The sequence below is a fragment of the Macrotis lagotis genome, chromosome 6 (genome assembly GCF_037893015.1).
Source record: "Macrotis lagotis isolate mMagLag1 chromosome 6, bilby.v1.9.chrom.fasta, whole genome shotgun sequence".
Classification (NCBI taxonomy): domain Eukaryota; kingdom Metazoa; phylum Chordata; class Mammalia; order Peramelemorphia; family Peramelidae; genus Macrotis; species Macrotis lagotis.
In genome coordinates, this window is record NC_133663.1 from 1,856,393 (window position 1) to 1,875,494 (window position 19,102).

General features: G+C 55.3%; 1 protein-coding gene across 2 annotated transcripts in view; it reads left to right on the top strand.

Annotated features, from left to right (window-relative positions):
* The window catches only part of ATP2A3 (ATPase sarcoplasmic/endoplasmic reticulum Ca2+ transporting 3), a 79,266-nt gene extending 63,841 nt beyond the window's left edge, over positions 1-15,425 (top strand). Inside the window, exons 18-22 of one of the 2 annotated variants that reach the window (XM_074190552.1) lie at positions 183-316; positions 1,464-1,581; positions 5,085-5,202; positions 7,540-7,603; positions 10,001-15,425. In XM_074190552.1, coding sequence (XP_074046653.1) covers positions 183-316; positions 1,464-1,581; positions 5,085-5,202; positions 7,540-7,603; positions 10,001-10,049 — 483 coding nt within the window. In that variant the 3' untranslated portion in view covers positions 10,050-15,425. The remainder of the gene's footprint in view (positions 1-182; positions 317-1,463; positions 1,582-5,084; positions 5,203-7,539; positions 7,604-10,000) is intronic. The other variant, XM_074190553.1, reaches the window with a different exon arrangement.
* Positions 15,426-19,102: the final 3,677 nt, after the last annotated feature.

Here is a 19,102-nt window from a genome sequence, read left to right on the forward strand (position 1 = left end):
GGCTGAGCAGGGGAGACCCTGTCCCAGGGAGCCCTAGAAAGCAGGAACTTTGGGGGGGCTGGAATGGCAACACCCCTGCCCCTGAAGAATCCCTCTCACAGGCCAGGCCCCTCTTCCAGCCCCCCACCCCTGACCAAAATCCTTGTCTTTCTCCCCCTCCCAAATCACCCACCTCCTTCCAGAGGAACTTCATGAGGTGCACAGAGGGCAGCTTGCTCTTTGACGGCGTCGACTGTGAGGTCTTTGAGTCTCGTTACCCAACCACGATGGCCCTTTCCGTGCTGGTGACCATTGAGATGTGCAATGCACTCAACAGGTATGAGATGGTGCTAGGCATGGGAGAGAACAGCAGGAGGCCTGAGGAGGGTGGCCCCTCCCAACCTAAGCCCCAGTCGTTGAGCTGGGACCAGTGGGAGCAGCCAGGACACTCCGGATTTAAACCTGATATGGTCTGAGTCCCTGTGTGATCTTGGGCATCCATTTAACTTCACTGGGCCTCAGTTCCTCCCACTGTGAGGTGATTCTCCCCAGTTGGCCTCCTCAGGGTGTGTAAGAAGTCTATGAGAGGGTGGGGAGAGGAAGCTCTGGATGTGACTTGGGGCTTCCTCAGGGTGAGGGAGGATTGACTTTTAAGCCCTGAATGTCCCCACTCTGTACAGGCCAGGGTGGTAGAAGGGGGAAAACCTGACTTGGGAGCCCCTCTCAGGATCTCAGTTTCTTTATCTGTAAAATGAGGCTGTTAGATGAGCTGGTCTGTAAGGGCCTGCCCATGCACTTAGAGATGGCAGGGATTGAATGGATCTCTGGTGTGATGGAGCCAAGTTGTTCCTCCCCCCCAGTTCCTCTCTTTACAGGAGGGGAAACTGAGGTTCCCTCCCACAACTCCATGTACATCCTTATTTTATCCAGACTGATCTGAGCCTTTCCCTAACCCCAGCCAGTCAGAGATTTTCAAGTGTGCCCCTCTGATACTTACCTTTAACCCACCCTGGGCCTCCTTGTCCCTTTGAAGACATCTGTGATCTCAGGGCTGAAGTGAGGTTGGCAGGGACCTACCTCTGAGGACCCCTGCACAAACTGCCCATAGAACCAGGGCCAGAGACAGGACTTCATATGGCTGGGCCGTGTGTGTGTGTGTGTGTGTGTGTGTGTGTGTGTGTGTGAAATGATCCCAAAGGAGAATTAATAGGAGGGTGTCAGTTATTAGTCGGGTTCAAAAAATCTTCTGAGTATAAGATGAGGAAGGTGTGGCCACACAGGTCTGCAAAAACCTGGGGGTTTCCTGAACCACAAGCTCAGGAGAAGATCACAGTGTCAGTGTATGTGGGGGGTGGGGGGCTGGACCTGAGGCTGCCCCCTCCCTCTGCTGGGCTGTCCCAGGGCCCACGTCATCAGAATTCTCTGCTCTGACTGGACCTCAGAGGATCTCCAACTCAGGTGTTTGGTTTTGTTGTACTTTTTAGTGTATCTGAAAACCAGTCTCTGCTGCGGATGCCACCCTGGCTGAACCTCTGGCTGCTCGGGGCCATCATGATGTCCATGGCCCTGCACTTCCTGGTCCTCTATGTAAAGCCAATGCCTGTAGGTGATCTTCCCCCCTTGCCAATGCCTCCCCCAAGGGGCTGTAGGGACAAGGAGGAGGGCGTTTTTCATGAGAGTCATCCAGCCTCACCCTGGGCCCCTGCTGGCCAGGACTGGCCCTGGAGCATAGCGCTCTGCTATGGAAGAAAGGGGAAAGGGGGGGTCTTTGAAGTGGGAGCAGTCCCAGCAGGAAGGACAAGGCTGATGTCCAGCACAGGGAGGGGTGATGGGGGCTCCACTTGGGCCTAAGGATTTTGGATCTGAGCAACCCCAAATTCAAACCCTCCATTTTATAGATGTCACTGAGCCCCAGAGTCTGGGAGGGTCTTCGATGGGAAGGGAGCTTGAAGGATTGGGCAAAGGGATGGAGGGGAAAGTCATTTGAAAGCAAGGGCTTGAAGAGTGAATGCTTCAGGGGATAATCAGGGGATGTTTGGAGAATGATCTGACAAGAGGAGAGCAGTGTGTTGGGAAGGAGTCCAGGAGTCAGAGAGGTAAGGCAAGCTTAGGCTCCGGAAGGTCTTGAGTGACAAATGAAAACAGATCACTTGGCAACCACTAATGCAGAGTTTGGGACTCTTAAACCATTCCCAGGTTGGGTGGGACACCGTCAGGCACCATATTAGCATCATCAGCACTGGTGGCACTGCCCTCAGAAGTCCTCACCATTATGGGCTCTGGGTGGGCTGAGACCTCCTTCCGCCCCACTCCCCCCCAAGTCAAAAACATGGTCAGGAGTTGTGGAGCCATGACCTCCTCCAGATCTGCAGACTCTCCTTGACCTGAGCGCCACCAGAGTGGTCACCCCTGGCCATAACCCCATTCCCTTAACTGCCCCTTCCTCCCGATCCTCCCCACCAAGGCAGGGCAGCAGTGACCTTGGAGCTGTCCCTTGCCATAGTGCTGAGTGAGGTTTCAATGCCCCTGGCCAGGGTGCTGAAAGTGTTCCGGGTCATCACTGGGAAATCCCGTTATGAAGCTCAACCCTTCCTGAGCCACGCTTAGGAATCGGGCCACAGCCACCCTTCCCGGGGCCAGGGACCGCCGTTGCCCCCTGCTGGGACTTGGGGCTGAGCAGCACAGGGTCAGGGACAGAGCCTTGGAGCCTGCCAGTGAGTCAGACCAGACCAAGCCCTGGGGACCCAGAGCAGCCCCACAAACCTCTGGGCAGGACTCCCAGGCCCAAGCTTATTCTAACCTCCAACCTCAGCCCAGGAGTGGGCGCTTTGTGGTTCTTGTTCAGTCACATCTAACTTTGTGACTCCAGGGACTTGTAACAGCCAACACCGTCTCTGGGCTTTTCTTGGCAAAGATCCGGGAACCACTGGCCATTTCCTTCTCTGGAAGATTAAGGCAAAGGGAGGCTAGGGAACCTGCTCAGCCTGCAAGTGTCAGGTCAAATTTGAACTCAGGGCTTCCTGGCTCTTGGCCCTGTGCTCTAACCATCTGGCTACCTCTGAATCTGGCATATAGCTCTTCACTGATGCTTGTTGGCTGACTGATGAGAGAACGACAGGTCCACACAGGAGTATGTGCAGTATAAAGGCATGGACCCCCAAAATGGCGAGGTAGTGGTGAGGGCACACTGCCCATGGGAGGGATTAGGGAAAGCTTTGCCCACAAGGTGGTATCAGAACTCTGAGATGGAGGTTAGGAAGGATTGCCTTCTAGACATGGGGACCACCAGCCAGTGCAAAGACTTGGTGATGGGAGATGGAGGGTCATGTTTGAGGAACAGAGAAGAGGCTCCTTTGACTGGACTGCAGATTGAAAGGGAGAGAGAAGTGCCTACTGGGGCTGGCATGGGAGGTTGGGGCTAGGTGGAGCAGCATTTTCAAAGCTCAATATGGGCATCTCTAGTTTATTCTCAGTAAGGAGCCAGTAGACTGGATTGGATGGGGGGTGATATGAGGAGACCTGCTTCCCTCTGGTGCCAGTGTTGAGGCTGGAAAGGCCCTGGGGAGAGCCCTACAGTAAGGTGGCCAGTAGCATAAGCTAAGTGAGAAGTGGTGGGGACCTGCTGTGTGAAGGGGGGATCCAGACTGGAGGGAGGAGACTGGACATAAAACCATCAAGATCTGCTGCTGCTCAGCTCTGAGCAGTGAGTGAGAGGGAGTCTGGGGCTCCCTTCAATAGATAATGGGGAGGCAGGAAAAGAAGAGGGCTTGAGGAGCAGGACCTCCGGGATTGTTTGGACATGGAGAGTTGGAGATGTGAAGAGGAGCCAGTATGCAATGGAGGCAGTTGATGAGATGAGATGGAAGCTCCCGGATGGTGGGAGGCTGGCTGGCTTAGGGAGGGGCTGGAGGCTGACTGGCTCATCTGGTCTGTCTGGAGCCAGCCCATGCTTTACTGGACAGTAAGTTCTGCCTGGGCTTCTTAGCCCAAGGAACCTGGAGCCTGGCATGCTGGGCTGACCAGCCTCTCCAACAAGCCAGAGGTTGGCCTAGAGTCTGTGGCCCCTTCCCTACCACTTCTCACCAGGGCCAGGGAGAGAGACTGGTCCCATGATTTCATGGGCATGGGGACTCTCTCTGCCACCCTCCCTTTGGCTTCTAGTCTTAAAACATCTCCTAGGCATGGGAAGCAAAATAATCTGCCCAGGACCACCATCTTGTGACCCCGACTCTGGCAGTACTTTGTCCAAACAAATGAGCCAAAAACTCATCCTAACTGACTTGGAGTCCATGGCCATTAACTCTCCTTGAAGATTTCCCTCTCAGTTCTTTTTTTTGGGGGGGGGGGTTGCAAGACAATGGGGATAAGTGACTTGCCCAAGGTCAAACGGCTAGGTAATTATCCAGTGTCTGAGGTCGAATTTGAACTCAGGTCCTTCTAACTTCAGGGCTGGTTTGCCACCTAGCTGCTCCCTCGGTTCTCTTTTCTAAGGGAGAAAAGCTTCAGAGAATTTTGGAGTTGGCAGGGAGGTTGAGCCGGCATCAGGCACAATCCAAATCTGCATAAGAATCCCCTCTGGGTCCATCCACTGATCAGCCTTTATTAAGCACCTCCTGTTTGCTGGGCCTTGTCCTGGGCCCCGGGCTGACAGGAGATAAGTGGCCTTCAAGCATCTGCCTCTGGATGGGTAATAGAAGTCGAGCTTCAGGACTCTGACCCTGGGGGACCTCATTCTATGGGATGGGGGCACATGCCACATCCCCAAGAGAAAGGAAGGGGAGTGGTGGGAGGAAAGAGCCCCTTGAGAACCATGGGAGCCTGTGTGCTCTCAGATGGTAGAGTGAGCCCCACCAGGGTGGGCAGAAGGGAGAGGCTCCAGCTCCGTGGGCTCAGATCTGTAGCTGAGTGGAGCAGAGTGTGAGGAAGGACCCCAGAGGAGGTAACCATGTGAAGGAAGGCCTGGGGGGGACTGAGTGAGCTGGGGTCTGGTGACGGCTGGAGGCCAGGCTGGAGTGGGGGGGCATGTTCAGGGAAGCTGAGACCAGACTGGGGGCCTCAAATGCCAGGCTCAGTGAATGTAGTAACCCCCCATTTCTGTTCTCTAGCTCATCTTTCAGGTGACCCCCCTAAGTGCGCAGCAGTGGGGGGTGGTGCTGAAGATCTCCCTGCCCGTCATTTTACTGGATGAAGGCCTCAAGTACCTCTCCCGAAACCACCTGGATGGTGAGTCCTGAGGGAGCTTCTGAGGCAGCATGGGGGGGGGGGGGGTGGCCCAGGGCTACTTGCTCCTTGCCAGGTGCCACTCACTACTGGGGCCCCCACGTGCTGCCTGCTCCCTTGCTTGCTCTGCTCATGCTGAGTCTTTGCCCCTCCAGCCTCTGGCCCTGGCCGCCAGGTCCTTGGGGGCTCCTGGGGATCCACCCCCAGATCTCCAGACTTTGGTGCCCACTGCCACTTGCTGCAGGAATGAGTGGGGGTAGGAGGAGGGGCTCTCTGGACCTGAACTGGACCTCTATGGGAGTGACCCCAAATTCAGGAATGCTCGGATGACACGCACTGGAGATCTTACCTAGGAACCCCACTTAGCTAGACCTTGGTCGCTCAGAGGGGAAGGGGAAGGATGGCAGAATGTAAAGAAAGACCCTGGACCGGCACTCTCCCCACCTAACCCTGCCCATCTCCAGCCTTGGCCTCATGCAGGGAGAGGGGTATTTGGGGAAGGTTTGGCTGGGTCACAGGACCTCAGACTTTGAAAGCCAGGGCCTGTGTGGAGATCTGATCCAACCCCGATCTCACATGCATGCTCTGGATAAAAGATCCACCAAGTGTTGGTCCAGTTTCTTGGAGACTCCTCATGACAGGCAGCTCATCACCTTGCCAGGCTTGGAGGCAGATTGTATTTGGACAACTCTCTGTGGGAGGGAGTTTTTCTGCCCTCAGGCCTCAGTCTTTCTCTGCCCAGCCTTCACCCCTCTCAGGGGTCCCACAAGCAGAACAAGAGCAGGGACTGATGGGCTTCATTTCCCAGCAGCTCTTTGGACTAAGCCTCAGCACCCGGTCACCAGCTGCCCAAGTCTGCTCTGGCTAAACACCTCCTTGACTGTCTGTTTGACTAATAGCCACAGGAGAAGTGGGCAAGGTGACTTCTGACCTAGGGAGGACCCCCTGACTCCCTCTCCCTCCACTGAACTTCAGATCACATCTGAAGAGGGAACAGAGAAACAGAGCTGAGAGGGGGTTAAGATGCCGTGGAGCTGGCAATCCTCAGCCCAGAGCTGGGGAAGTGCTTGCCTGCTCCCCCCCCCCAGGAGATAAGAATGAGCAGGCAGCCTTAAGAGCCAGGGCCTCTGCCTCCTAGAGCCACATCTGGCTGCCAAGGCAGAGCTCTGAGACGGGGCAGCAGGGCCCTGTTCTTCCCCACCCCCCTTCCCTGCCCCCGTCTCCACCTCTCTGAGGAACCCAGGGTGACAACATGCCCAAGGTGCTGAGTGCTGGGAAATGAGTTTTCTCACTATTTCTTTTTCACTATGAGGATAAAAATAAAGGGAAGGTTAAAGTCACCTCTATCCAGGACCTAGAGAGGCCGGGAAACCAGATTCACCAGGAAGGAGGCCCATCCCTGACCCTAGCTGGCAATGGAGGGGTGAGGTGCAGACACCAGAGCGAGAGAGAGCTGCCGGCCAGGGCTGGCCTCTGGCCTCCAAGGTTTCTGGGGGTGGCGCAGGAAGAGACGGAGGACTGGGTGAGATGGCTAATGGACCCAGGTGAGCCTGTGAAGCCCCAACCATCTGAGGCTCTCAGGTACTAAGAGGAGGCTTCCTTGCCACGGTGGCATAACTGTGATGGGGAGCATTGCTCTCACTGTGGGCCTGGGGCAGATAGAAGCCAGCCTGCAAGGGACTCAGTGTAACCCATGGATGCAGAAGCTGACTGGGAGTCAGCCCTTGCCTTATGGTCAGGAGAAACAGCCCTTCCTTGGCCCCTGACCCTCCCTCCTGCGGGCACCTGGTTCAGGGGCTTGGGAGGGCAGTCACTGACCTGGGCCACGGTAGGGCCTCTGGGGAGGTAGTGGGGGCACTGGGCAGGAGGCTGACATCTGGAAGTCAAGGCCCAGGCTGGGGTCTTCCCTAGAATAGGACCATCCTGCTCCTTGCTCTTCCTTCACTTCAGGGAGTTGGAGGATAAGCTTGAGGCTGTAGTGAATGTCCTTGGGCCAGCTTCAGGGAGAGACCCCAGGCTGGGCTCCGGCCCCAGAGGGCACCGACTCTGGGAGTCTGGGCCAGAGCAGCCAGAACAGATCATTCTGACTTCTCTGGGGGACGTCTGTCCCTGCCTCTTACAGTGGTTGAGGCCCAGCAGGCCTCCCTCATCCCTGTCCCTGCTCCCTGCTGGGGCTGATCTAGGGGCCTGGTTACTGGTGGGCAGAGTCCTGGGGCCCTGATGTATCATGGTAGACTGCTCTCTGCTTTCCCCTGCCCCCCACGTCTGCGCTTGTGCTCTGGGGATCCCTCCTCCTCTTCCAGCTCCTCTCTGAGTGCCCCTTCCCCCATCTCTCACCAGGAATCCTCAGGACATGGAGCGGTCAGCCTCCCCAGGACCTCCCCAGGACGCCCGACCAAGCCCGGTTGGCCCCTGCTCTAGCTTTCCCTTGTTGTACTCTTTCATTCCCATATGCCCCATGTCGGGCCCCTGTATCTGAGTGGGCAGAGGCCTTTGGGCCAGTCTTGGAAAGGGGGTGCCTCCTCCGGGAGCAGTAGTACCCAATCTTGGAGTTCACAGTGCTTCCCTAGCCCCATGTCCCAGACCCAGCCTGGGATCCAGTCCAGGAATGTCCCTGAGGTCAGAGAATGGGCCCTGGGGGCCGGCCACAGAGCTGGTGCATCATTCCAGAGGACGAAAATAACTGCCCTTTACGGACCCTGCTGGCGTATTCCTGGGCCAAGCTAAAAAAAATACTGACTTACAAATAATCCAAACCCCCTGCCCGACTTTCTTCTCTGGCCTCCCTGAGTGACCCCAGAGGATCCTTCTCTATAAGTTCCAAACAAGTCAGCCAAGGCTTGGAGAGAAGAGCCCAGGGCCCTGGTGGACAGGTGGCCCCTGGGCACCTTAGGAGAGCCAGGACTAACCTGGGGCCAACCCTCCCTCCCCCAAGCTCTGAGGACTGTACAGAGGCCTGTGTGTGTGTGTGTGTGTGTGTGTGTGTGTGTATGTGTGCGTGCACACACGTGCTTCCAGGCTACTATGGAGGCTGGGGGGGACTTGGTGACAGCAGCCTCTAGGATGAGGGACGTCTCCTGGCCAGAGAACAGGATGGACCCTGGGACAGTGAACTAGTCCTGGGAGCCCAGGCTCCAGCAGGTGCAGAGCAGGACCAGGGGGAGGATCTCCTCCCTGCCCAGCCCTGTTCTGCTCTGCCAGGCCTAGCTTTGGGGTGCGTTTGGGCCCCATCTGGCCACCCCAGACCAAGGCCTCTCTTGGGAATCACCCATGGATTAATGGGAAACCTTGCAAGGCGGGGACTCAGTGGAAGTGAGAGACAAGATAGTGGGCTGTTCCCAAGGCTGTCATGGGGCTGCCCTTGGAGGGCAGTTTCTCTGGGAGCCGGTGACTGGACCAGACTCTCTCCGATGATTTAGAGGAGGAGGAGGAAAGACAAGCAGAGAAGGGACTAATGTCCCCCAGCCTCAGCTGGGCCATTCCCAGGTTCCCTCCTGCCTGTTTCTCAGGGGGCCCCTGGGGAACTCACCTGCCTGGGTCAGAAGAGGGAGGGAGGGGAACTAGGTGGAAGGGCCCCCATTCTGTTAGGGTGGGTGGTCAGATGGGGAGCCATAGAGTAGGGGGTGAGTGAAGGCTCTTAAGGAGAGGAGGGGAAGGACAGAAGCCACCTCGTGGAGGAGAGGGGCAGGTCATGGATGCCTCCAGCCCCACCTAGTGGAGAGGGCCTCCGGACCCCAGGAAGGGGTCCAGAGACCCAGTCATGAGTCTTGGAAACACTGTGGAGAGAGGGAGGTCCAGGGGCTTTGGGAGAAAGGGCCATGACCACCAGGTGGCCCATGAAGGGCCACAGGGGCAGAGATGGTGCCTAGAACTCCCAAGCCCCCTTAGGGCCTGGAGAAGGCGTCCCCTAAAAGGCAAACTTGGGCCACCCAGGCTGCTTTCTTCAGTTCTAGATTCTGAGTGGGGGGGAAAGTCAGGACACGGAGACCCCAGTACTGTACCCAGCAGGTCCTGGGGCTGTTCATCCTGATGGAGAGAAGATTTGGGGAGGGACAATAGAGCACATTCTTAGCCTTTAGGGAAGAACCCAAGAGAAATGGGGCTGCACAGGGAGCTCTTGGACCGACCCATGACCAACTCTCAGAAAGAGAGTTTGAGGCTGAATGTAAGGGAGAGTCTCCTAAGACCCTAAGCTCTTCCCAAGTGGAATGGTCCCCTTGGAGGTAGGGAAGGTCTCCAGCTTTGGGCGGCTTCAGTCAGAGGAGGAATGATCACAGGGGCAGGGAGAGTTAGGAGGGGAGATGCGTGGTCAGGGAGCAGAAGAACCAGACCAGTTATTGGCCATTACCTTGGGTGTGAATGGGAGGTGCCCCTCCGGGCAGCAGGCTCCCTGGGTAAGGCTTGGTAGGAGACCCTTCCCTGCACCAGGTTTGTAAAGGTCTCAAATAAAATGTGGAAGATTCAAGGAAAGATCTCTTAAAGGAGAGGTGGAGGCCCAACTTCAGAGGGTGGAGGGTGTGTGTGTGTGTGTGTGTGTGTAAGACAGACAGAGAGAGAGAGAGAGAAAGAGAGACAAGAGAGACAGACAGACAGAGAGGCAGAGAGAAGGCTAGGCTTGGCATCAGAAAAATCAAAGTTCAAATCCTACCTTGGTGGACCCATTAGCTGTCATCCTCAGTTTCCCCATCTGTAAACTGGAAAGAATAAGAGTGCCTCGCTGAAGGTGATGCTCAGTCGAGCTCCGGTGCACAGCCCGAGGTCAGCTGCCTACTTTAACTGTGATTTTCTTTTCTTTTTTTAGAAGAAAAGGCCAAGAAATGAGGGATGGGTCCCCCCCTCACTCTGCCTGAAGCCCAGGGCCGGCTCTGCCACTGCCCAGGCCAGCGAACGTCCCAAGCCCCATCTGGACTCTGGATTCCTGCCCCTCTGTTTTGTTGGGGTTCCTGTTCCCATTTGTCTGCAGCTCCTGCCCTCCTCAGGGCTCTGCCTCTGCCATGCTCGTCTGTCTGGCTCTTCCCCCCTTCTCCTCTTTCATTCTCTCTGTCTCTGTCTGTCTCTGTCTCTCCCCCTGCCCCCCAGAGGCCCGGGTGCGAGACTGCTCCTCCCCTGGGAGCCTGAAGCTTTGCTGGGCTGCCTCTGCCCTTGCCTGGCCCTGTGCCTGAGGCAGAGCCGTCCCATCTGCCCCCCACCTCTCCATCTACGGTGCCCACCCAAGCATTTCCTTGTAAGCCCAGGAAGGTTCTTACTTTGTCTAGAGCTGGTGGGGACGGGGTGCTCAGAGGCCAGCTGTCCAAGTCCTCTTTTTACAGCTGAGGAAACTGAGGCCCAGGGAGGTGACTGGTCAGGGAGGAAGGAGCAAAGGCAGGCTGCAGGGTCTCAGCCCCCTCCCCCATTGCTTCCCTCCTACCAAGGAACCCCCACAGCCAGTAAGAGAAGCTGGGCCATCCTCAGGCCCCCCATCCCAGAGCAGCACAGCCTCTCTCCTGGGCCTCATTGCCTTTCCCCTTTGCTCTGCTCCTGTCCAGCCCTTGTCTGCTCCTGGGGTTTGGCCCAGCTGCCCCACGGGCTCCTTGCTGGAAGCTCCTCCCCGGGGCAAGGGATAGAACAACGCTCCCAGACCTGGCTCTTCCAGAGGTGCCCCCAGTCCCCAGCTGTCTCTTCTCCAGGCCCTGACCAGGCCCTGGTTACGGGTCAACCTAGGCCAAAGGAAGATAGTCAGACTGTTGCTGGGGGCTGTATGAAAGCCAATAGAATTTGGACCTAGGCCTGGCATCATTCCCCTTCACCCCTACCTGCCAGGTGGACCCTGTGGCTGTTTGCTCTGGGTTTGGCCAGTCTATTGAAATCCCCAGCCTCAGTCCAACAGCTGGACAGGGTTCAAGCTTCTCCAGCCCATGTCCAGCTCAGCCCTGGTGTTGGAAAAGGGGGCCCAGTGTGGACCTGTGGGGGCAACTATGCAGAGCAGCTTAGGATTGCCCAGTGGACAGGGCCGGATGGACACCCAAAGGGTGGCTTGTTCACTTGAGAACCTAGTCAGCTGTCACACCAGCCTCCATTCTCAGGGACCTTCTGGAGACGATGGCCCACATTCACCACTGGCACTCTGTTTCCCTGGGGGCTCTGCAAGCCGCCCGAATCCAGGATCTCTGTCAGAGATGGAGCCTCAGGAAGCAGGATGAAGGGACAGGGGGGCTCAGAGTCCACGGAGAGGCCTGGAGCCCACGGAGGGCCCTGGAGCCCATTGTGGGCTGTGGCTAGAGAAGCTTCTGCAGCCGTTTGGTTTGTCTGATGTCCATCTAAGCTCTATCCCATGAACTTGACACCCCCCAGTGGCCAGAGGAGGTGACTGTCCAAGGTGCAAACCAGGTCTGGGACCTGTGTGTGTGTGTGTGGGGGGGGGTCCTGGAAGCTGGCTCACTCATTTCTGATCATTGCCCCTGAAGATCCTCGGGATAGACCCGACTCTCCTCTGCCCTGGCTCAGACTGGGGTGGGGGGACAGGAGGGAATGGGCAGGCCCTCAGAGGGATTCCTGGCATTGGATTCTCCCCAAACTGGGAGAGAGACAGAAGAATGGAGAGGACTCCCAGCCCCCACACCTTTCTGCCAATGAGACTGAACTTATTCATACTGGACACCCCATCCATGGTCCAGGGGGAGGGTGGGGCATGGGAGGCCCTGCCTTTGTATAGACAACTTTACAGCTTACCCATGGGGCCGGGGGGGGGGGAGCCCCCCTATGCCCTCCCCTCCTTGCTGTTTTTATGGTCTTTTTTTTGGTGTTTATTGGTTGAAACTCTCAGGGCTCAGGGTCCTCTTTGACTGGAGGGTGAGCAGAGGCGGCTGTAGGGGAGGGAACCTTAGGGATAACAGTTTGGGGAGGGGTCCGGCTTCCCTTGGGCCTGCTGACTGTCCAGCCTAGGTCACTAGCTCTGACCCCCCACAACCAAATCAGCTTATCTTTGTTGTCCCACCCTACCCCCACAAAGAAGACTCAGAAGACTTGATGGAACTTCAGACCTGCCCCTGTCTCTCCCTCCCTGCCGAAGTCTATAATCACTGGCATTGGAGGAGGAGCAAGAGAGAATTTGAGGGAGGGGGCTGAGGAGGGAAGTAGATGGCAGCCTCACCAGGAGAGCGGGGGGGGGGGGCTTCCCATCAGCCTGGCTCAGTGGCTGATTGATTTGGGACTCTCTCTACTCAGTGGAGTGGCAGGACCCAGGGCTGAGCTCTGTCTTCCAGACGGCTTCAGACCTTCCCTCTCTCTTCCCTGCCATTAGGCCACTAGGCCAGGGTCTCCTCCTGTTGAGGACTTGGGTACTGGGGTCTGGGAAGGATAGAGACCAAGGAGGGCATCATGTCTGCTAAAATGGTGAGGTCAGGGCCAGGGGTGAGGTGCTGCATCTTCAGTGGGGTGATGGGCGCAGGAGAGGAAGTCCAGAGTCCAACCACAAAGAACTGGAGACCAGAGCCCAAAGAATGGGAGGAATAGAAGGCTAGAATGCTAGGCCAACCCCTTAGGTGACAAATGAGGAAACTGAGGCCTATCAAATGGGAGCCCTTGAGGGCTGAGCAATGAAGGAAATGGAATGTTCTAAACCCTCCCTCCTCTGTCCCCCACCCTGAAGGTGGGAGGGAGGGTGAATGTTTACCTGGACCAAGCTCCAGTATTGGGGGGGGTCTGGCAGCTCATGGACTCCACTGCTACAGATTCCCCCCAAGAGGAGGGTTTTCCCATTTGGATTATGGGCAGGTGTCCTCCTCCTTAACCAAAGGAAGCCCCACCTTGACATATATCTTGAGAATTTGGCCCTAAGTCTCTGGTGCCTCTGACCAACTGCTAGGAGCCCCTGGGCAGCATCTGGGGTAGATGGTTGTCTGTGTGATCCTGGTTTTATCCTGGCCCATGCCTGGACTCCTGCCTGGGCCCTGGATCCAGTGAGCTGTCCCCTGCTCTTCACAGTCACCCCCAATGGGCAGCTCTTCTGAGAAGAGGTTCAGGGGAGGAGTCCTGTACTGAGCAAACCCTAATTCCTGATGCTCTCTGCTCCCAGCTGAGATCAGAAGGGAGATCGGAACCAACTCATCTGATCTCACTTGAATCCCATTTCTTGGCCATCTGTGTAGTTCATAGTGTAAGAACAGCGGAATCCCTGAATTTGCACAGTGATATGAAGTTTAACTGGGATAAATGAAAAATGCTGCATTTGGTCCAAAAAGTCAGTGACCCAAATGAAGAAAGGGGAGGCAGCTGTTGTCACGGAGCGTGGCAGCTGGTAGCAGTGTGATGCGGCAGTGGATGGGTATGGGCACCAGAGATCAGCAGAGACTTTGGTAAATTGGGTAAGGAGTGGACTCCAGTCTGGTCCATACAAGGATTGGGGCATGTTTGTTCTGGATGAGAGGGAAAGAACGATCTCCCTTCTCAAGCATTTGAGGGGCCGTCCTGTGGAGGAGGGGTGTTCCTTCTTCTGCAGGACCCCAGCCAAGGGGGGATTTTCAGAAGGTGGATTTCAGTTAGAGGAAAAAGAAAAGCTTACTGATAGTCTGTGGTAGTAAGATCTCCGTCCCTGGGAGGTCTGTAAGACTGGAGGACCATGGGTCAAAGATGGGGTCCAGAGGATTCCTGCTCAGGAATAGATAGTTTGCACTATTGTTATTTGGTTGTTCAGTTGTAATAACCCATTTTAGGGGGGTTTTGGGTAAAGATACTAGAGTAGTTTGCCATTTCCTTCTCCATAGTCCTCATTTTACAGATGAGGAAACTGAGGCAGGCAGGGTGAAGTGACTTGTGCAGGATCACACAGCTAGATCTGACCTCAGAGCTTCCTGACTCCAGGCCTGGTGCTCTGTCCCCTGCAGCACCCTCTAGCTGTCCCATGGTTTGCACCAGATGACCTCAAAGGCTTTTTTCCAGCTCAGATATTCAGAACCTACACACAAGGAACATGGGCAGGGCAGGTTAAAATCAACATGGGCATCCTATGACTAGGCATGCTGCTTTATGTCCTGGATTCTTGGATCTGAATTCCTTTCTTGAAGCCCCAAACTCCACCTGCAATCTTCTCCAGGAATCGTCTTCTTCCCATCAGTTCCAGGAGTCTGAGCATTGGTCAGAACAAGGTTCACGAAGAGAGCAGCAAAGGGCCAGAGAGCCTTTGGCCACTGACCATTGAGGACTCTGGAATCCCTGCTTAAGGTTGGGGGGAGATGGGGAGCAGGGACCCCCAACTCTTGTTTCCCTTCTGTAGAAAGAAAGTTACCCCCAGGAGGAGGGGCCCCTGCGGGCCCTGGGGGCAGGGGGCTCAGTGGGATGTCCCAGTGGGCCAGCATCAGCCCATCTGCACAGAAAATCAAGAAATGGAGTTTCCTGTTTCCTATGCAAAAGCTACCATTCTTTCCCACCTGCAATTGTGTTCCCTGCATGTGATGTCAATAGCCAGCTGCAAAGTAGTGCAGTGGGAGGTGTGGGGGTCAGAGCGATGCTCGGGGTTTGCACAGATGATTGGCATATGCCCATGGGTTATAGAAATAAACGTTTTGCTGGGAAAATGTGTGTGGGTGTACACTTCTGCCTTCTCGAGCTTCCCATCCCTCTTCAGCTATTCAGAGAGGGTAAGGGCAGCCTGGGGAGGGGAGAGAGCTAGAGGGACCACTGGCTGCCCCTCCCCCCATGGGATGTCCTCAGCGAGCTTCCCTGAGGTGTTGATGGGGCACCTAGACTCCACAGAAGCTCTTTAGAGAAACCTTCCCCAAGTACTCATTGGCAGCTAATTGAAAAAGGACTTTCCCTGGCCAAGTTCTTCCAGTCGTCACCCAGGAAACCCTCCCACTTCCCTTTCCTATTTTATCATTGCCTTATCTTCAAGACCTCAACAGTTCCCCCCTTCCTCCTCCTCAAGTCCCCATCCCCCTGTCCAAAGCCTGCTTCTTTCTCCTCTGAAGCGGATTAATGACTGCCTTCCAACCCAGAGACCCAAAAAGCCCTTGGCGCAATCCATGGTGGTCCTAGAGAGTTCTGGAGAGCCAAGGGAAGAGCCAGAGGGTCGACTAAATCACTTAAAGAGACTACCTTGATGACCATCCTCATGTCAATATGGCGATGCCCAAGTTCTCTGCCACAGGAGCCCACAATGGCACTTCAAACTAGTCCATCTTGGGATGGCCCTTCACTGATGGTCCCATGGGAGGTGCCCTCACTACTGGGGATGGGCCACCATGAATTCTACGAAGAGAAAGGAAGAAGACAGCAACCTCCTGGGCCAGGGATAGCATCAGGGAAGGACTGGAGACATCCTGGGAAGCTCTCAAGGCTGCTAGAGTGAGCTTGAGCTCTCCACTAATAAGTTCCCTTGTGGATGGACTGGGCTGGGGGTGTGTTTGTGGCAGTCAGGTGGAGGATCCAGCAAGCGGCTGGACACCAACAGGGACTGGAATTCAGGGGGGCAGTCGGGGCCAGCCGGCCGGGTCCAGGGGTGCTAAGTAAGCCCATGGAACTCAGAAGGGGAAGGAAGGGGAGGAGAGAGACAGAGATGGGAAGATAAGAGAGAGACTGAGAGAAGAGAGACGGAGATGTGGACTGTGAGGGAGCTAGATGGTGCAATGGATAGAGCACTGGGTCTGGAGCTGGAAATTTCCTTGCTGTGTGAGCCTAGGCAAGGCCCTTGACCCCTCTCAGCCTCAGTTTCCTCAAGATAAAATGGGGGTGATAACAGCACCATGGCCACCCCATCAGGGTTGAGGTGAGGATAAAATGAAATAATACTTGTGAAGCATTTTCTAAACTTAAATCACTATATAAATGGTAACTATTCATTTCCATATCAAGTTGGGGGGGGTTGTGTTTTATTTCAAAGGAAGCCACAGAAGCTTTGTGAGCAAGGGAGTGAGCTTGTCAGGCCTTTGCTTTTGGACTCTCCCTTTGGTAATTTGAGAGTGGGGAGAGCCTGAGACCAATGGGTCTGGGCTGAGGAAAAGGGAGGAGTTGAGGAAGATGCCAAGGTTGGGGCCAAGGTGACTGGGAGGATGGGGCTCCTTGACAGTAATCGGGATAGCTCAGGAGGAAGATGGTGGCCCACTCTGAGCTGCCCCTGAGGCCTCCTGGGCTTCTCTCTGAAGACATCTCAGATTATTTCAGCTCAGCCAAAGCTTGGGGATTAGCAAGACTTGGGGGTTTCTGTGGCCCAGCAATCAAGCAGCTCCCTCTGATCCTCCCTCACCCCCACGCCACCAGCATTCCCTCCCAAGGCTGGCAGCTCTTTGGGTCCTGAATGGTTTTCAGAAAGAATTTGAAAGGAGTCCAAAGGACTGGTTTGTGTTGTTTCCCAACATGCTGGCTATGTCCTTAGGGAGGACCTGAAGGTGTCCTGGCTGCGGGTGCCCCTGGCGCTAGCATGGTGTAGGAGACCTGGTCCCACTGTGAGTTTGTGACCACCTCCCACCAGAAGCAGGACTCCAAAGTAAACAGCCAGCCTTCCCGGACCAAGAGAAGGTCCATGAGGGATTTGCCATATGTGTGAGATAGGTTGGGGGATGCTGGGGAAGAGCAGGTCACCAAGGCTGAAGCTGCCTAGGAAGTCTCCCCTGTATTCCCTCTGGTTCCTCCTGCAACAGCCTCAGCCAGACCCTCACCACTCCCTCCATCTGCACCAGCCACAAGCAGCCTCCCAGGTCATTGCCAGAGGGCTTGGCTCACATCCCTCCTCAACTCTAATATCTTCCAGGCTAAACCTGGGCCCCTCAGCCTAAGTAGGGGCATCTGACCCCACTGCCCAGCCCTTTGGCTCATCTTCCCTGACTTCCCACTGCCCTGGACCCTGCGCTCTCCACTCCCTGGTCTTCCTCCATTCCAATCACTGAATCCATTTAGAAGCAGTTGACTCCTTGGTACTAGATGGAGGGAGATGTTGGCAGCTGTGTGTGGTGGCACAGTGGGAACAGGATGTGGCCTCAGCAGGGACCTGGGCTCTATGAGGCAGGGGTCAGGAAGGAGGAACACCTTCCAGGCACAGATGATGTCCAGTACAAAGGCCTGGAGAGAAGAGATCCAATCTTGTGGGAGGCACAAGAAGACCAGACTGACTAGTGTGGTGGGTGGGACCTCAGGAAAGAAGAATGAGGCTGGAAAGGCAGGTGGGAGCCACTTGGAAAGGCTCTGCATGCCAGATAAGAGTTAGGGAACCACTAGAGCTGACTGAATTACATTGGGCTATGACCAAAGCCCAAGGGAGGCGTGATGAGGCTGGCCTGGGGAGGCTGCTGGGTGATTAGAGTGGGACATGGGGGCGAGGGAAACTGTAAAGGCAGAAACTGGCAACAGATGAGTTCTACAAGGCAAGAGGGATCGAGGATATGAGGATGATAGGGGAGATGGTGGTGCCCTCAGCAGTCATCAGGAAGACTGGAAGAGGGAGGTTTGAGGTGGGAACAAAAACAGGTTCCGTTCTGGCTATGTTGGGCTTAAGGTTTCGGCTAGACACTCAGTTTGAGATGTTTATTAGGGAACTGGTGATGCATGACTGGAGAGAGAGACTTAAACATGGGTGGCCCAAGGCAGACAATGATGGACTTGGAATCTGGAAGACCTGGGTTCAAATACAGAGCTGGTTTAGGTATACTGGCTGTGGAACCTGAGGAAAATCACCGACCCTTTCTCTGCCTCCATTTGTTGATCTGTAAAATGAGGATAAATATATTACTTACCTTTCAGGGTTGTGAGAATCAAATGAGACAACGTTTGTTGGTCAGTCAATAAGCATTTAGTAAGAACCAACACTATCACAGACACAGTGTGAATACAGTAAAAAGAGGCACAAGACTGCCTGCTCTCTAGGATCTCCCAGTCTAGTGGGGGCGGCAATGAAATGCTATGTGGAAATGAGTATGGTAAAAAATGTGTGGAGAGGAAATAATTCAGAGAGAGAAGATGCTGGAATGAAGAAAGGCTGGGGAAGGCTTCCTGGGCAAGGCGGGATTTAAAGGAAGCCAGGAAAGGTCAGAAATGTGGAAAATGCATTGCTCAAAGTGCTGTACAAATGTGAGCTATTAAATCCATGTTTATGTCTATGACTATGTCTATCTGTGCCTGTGTCTGTGTCTATGCCTGTGTCTGTGTCTGTGTGTCTGTGTCTGTGTGTGTGTGTCTGTGTCTGTATCTGTGTGTCTGTGTGTCTGTGTGTGTGTCTGTGTCTGTGTCTGTGTGTGTGTGTCTGTGTCTGTATCTGTGTTTGTGACTGTGTCTCATGTTCCTCTGTGTCTACATCTGTGTCTCGACAACCTAGTGACCCTCTGGGGTAACCTGTGCTTCTGGACTTCAGGTGTGGGAAAAAGCCACTCCCTCCAGACTGGGCAAGCTCTCATTGTTAAGTGTTCTTGACCTGAAACTTAAATCTGCCCCTCTGAGTCCCTCTGTCCCCACCCACTGGCCTTGGACTCCACATTGTTCTGCGGGGGTCGGTGGAACAAGAGAATCTTTCCATCCTTGAAGATCCTGCATTGCTCCCCCACCCACCCAATTTGTCTTCTTCATGGAGCCCTTAGATAGTGTGGCCCGAGGCACTTCACCAAGACGATGTCTTCCTCTGGATGCCCACCAGTTTCTCCGAGGCCTCCCTAGAAGCCTGGGACAGAGGGGAGAGAGCCAGTGACTGACTCGGATGGTAGAGAGGGCAAAGGGAATGTCCAGGATGGTGCCAAGGACAGAAATGGGGGGGGGCAGAGAAAGGAGGAGATCTGGGGAAGAGAGAGTGCGCCATCACTGCCTCCAAGCAGGGCGCCATGAAGGAATTTGGGGCACTCCCACCACCAACCGCTGTCTGAACCCTGGTGGGAAGTTTCTGCCTGGCTCCCTGATGGGGAGGGAAGACTGGCAAGCTTGGCAGTCCCTGGGCCTGAGCCTTGTTAAA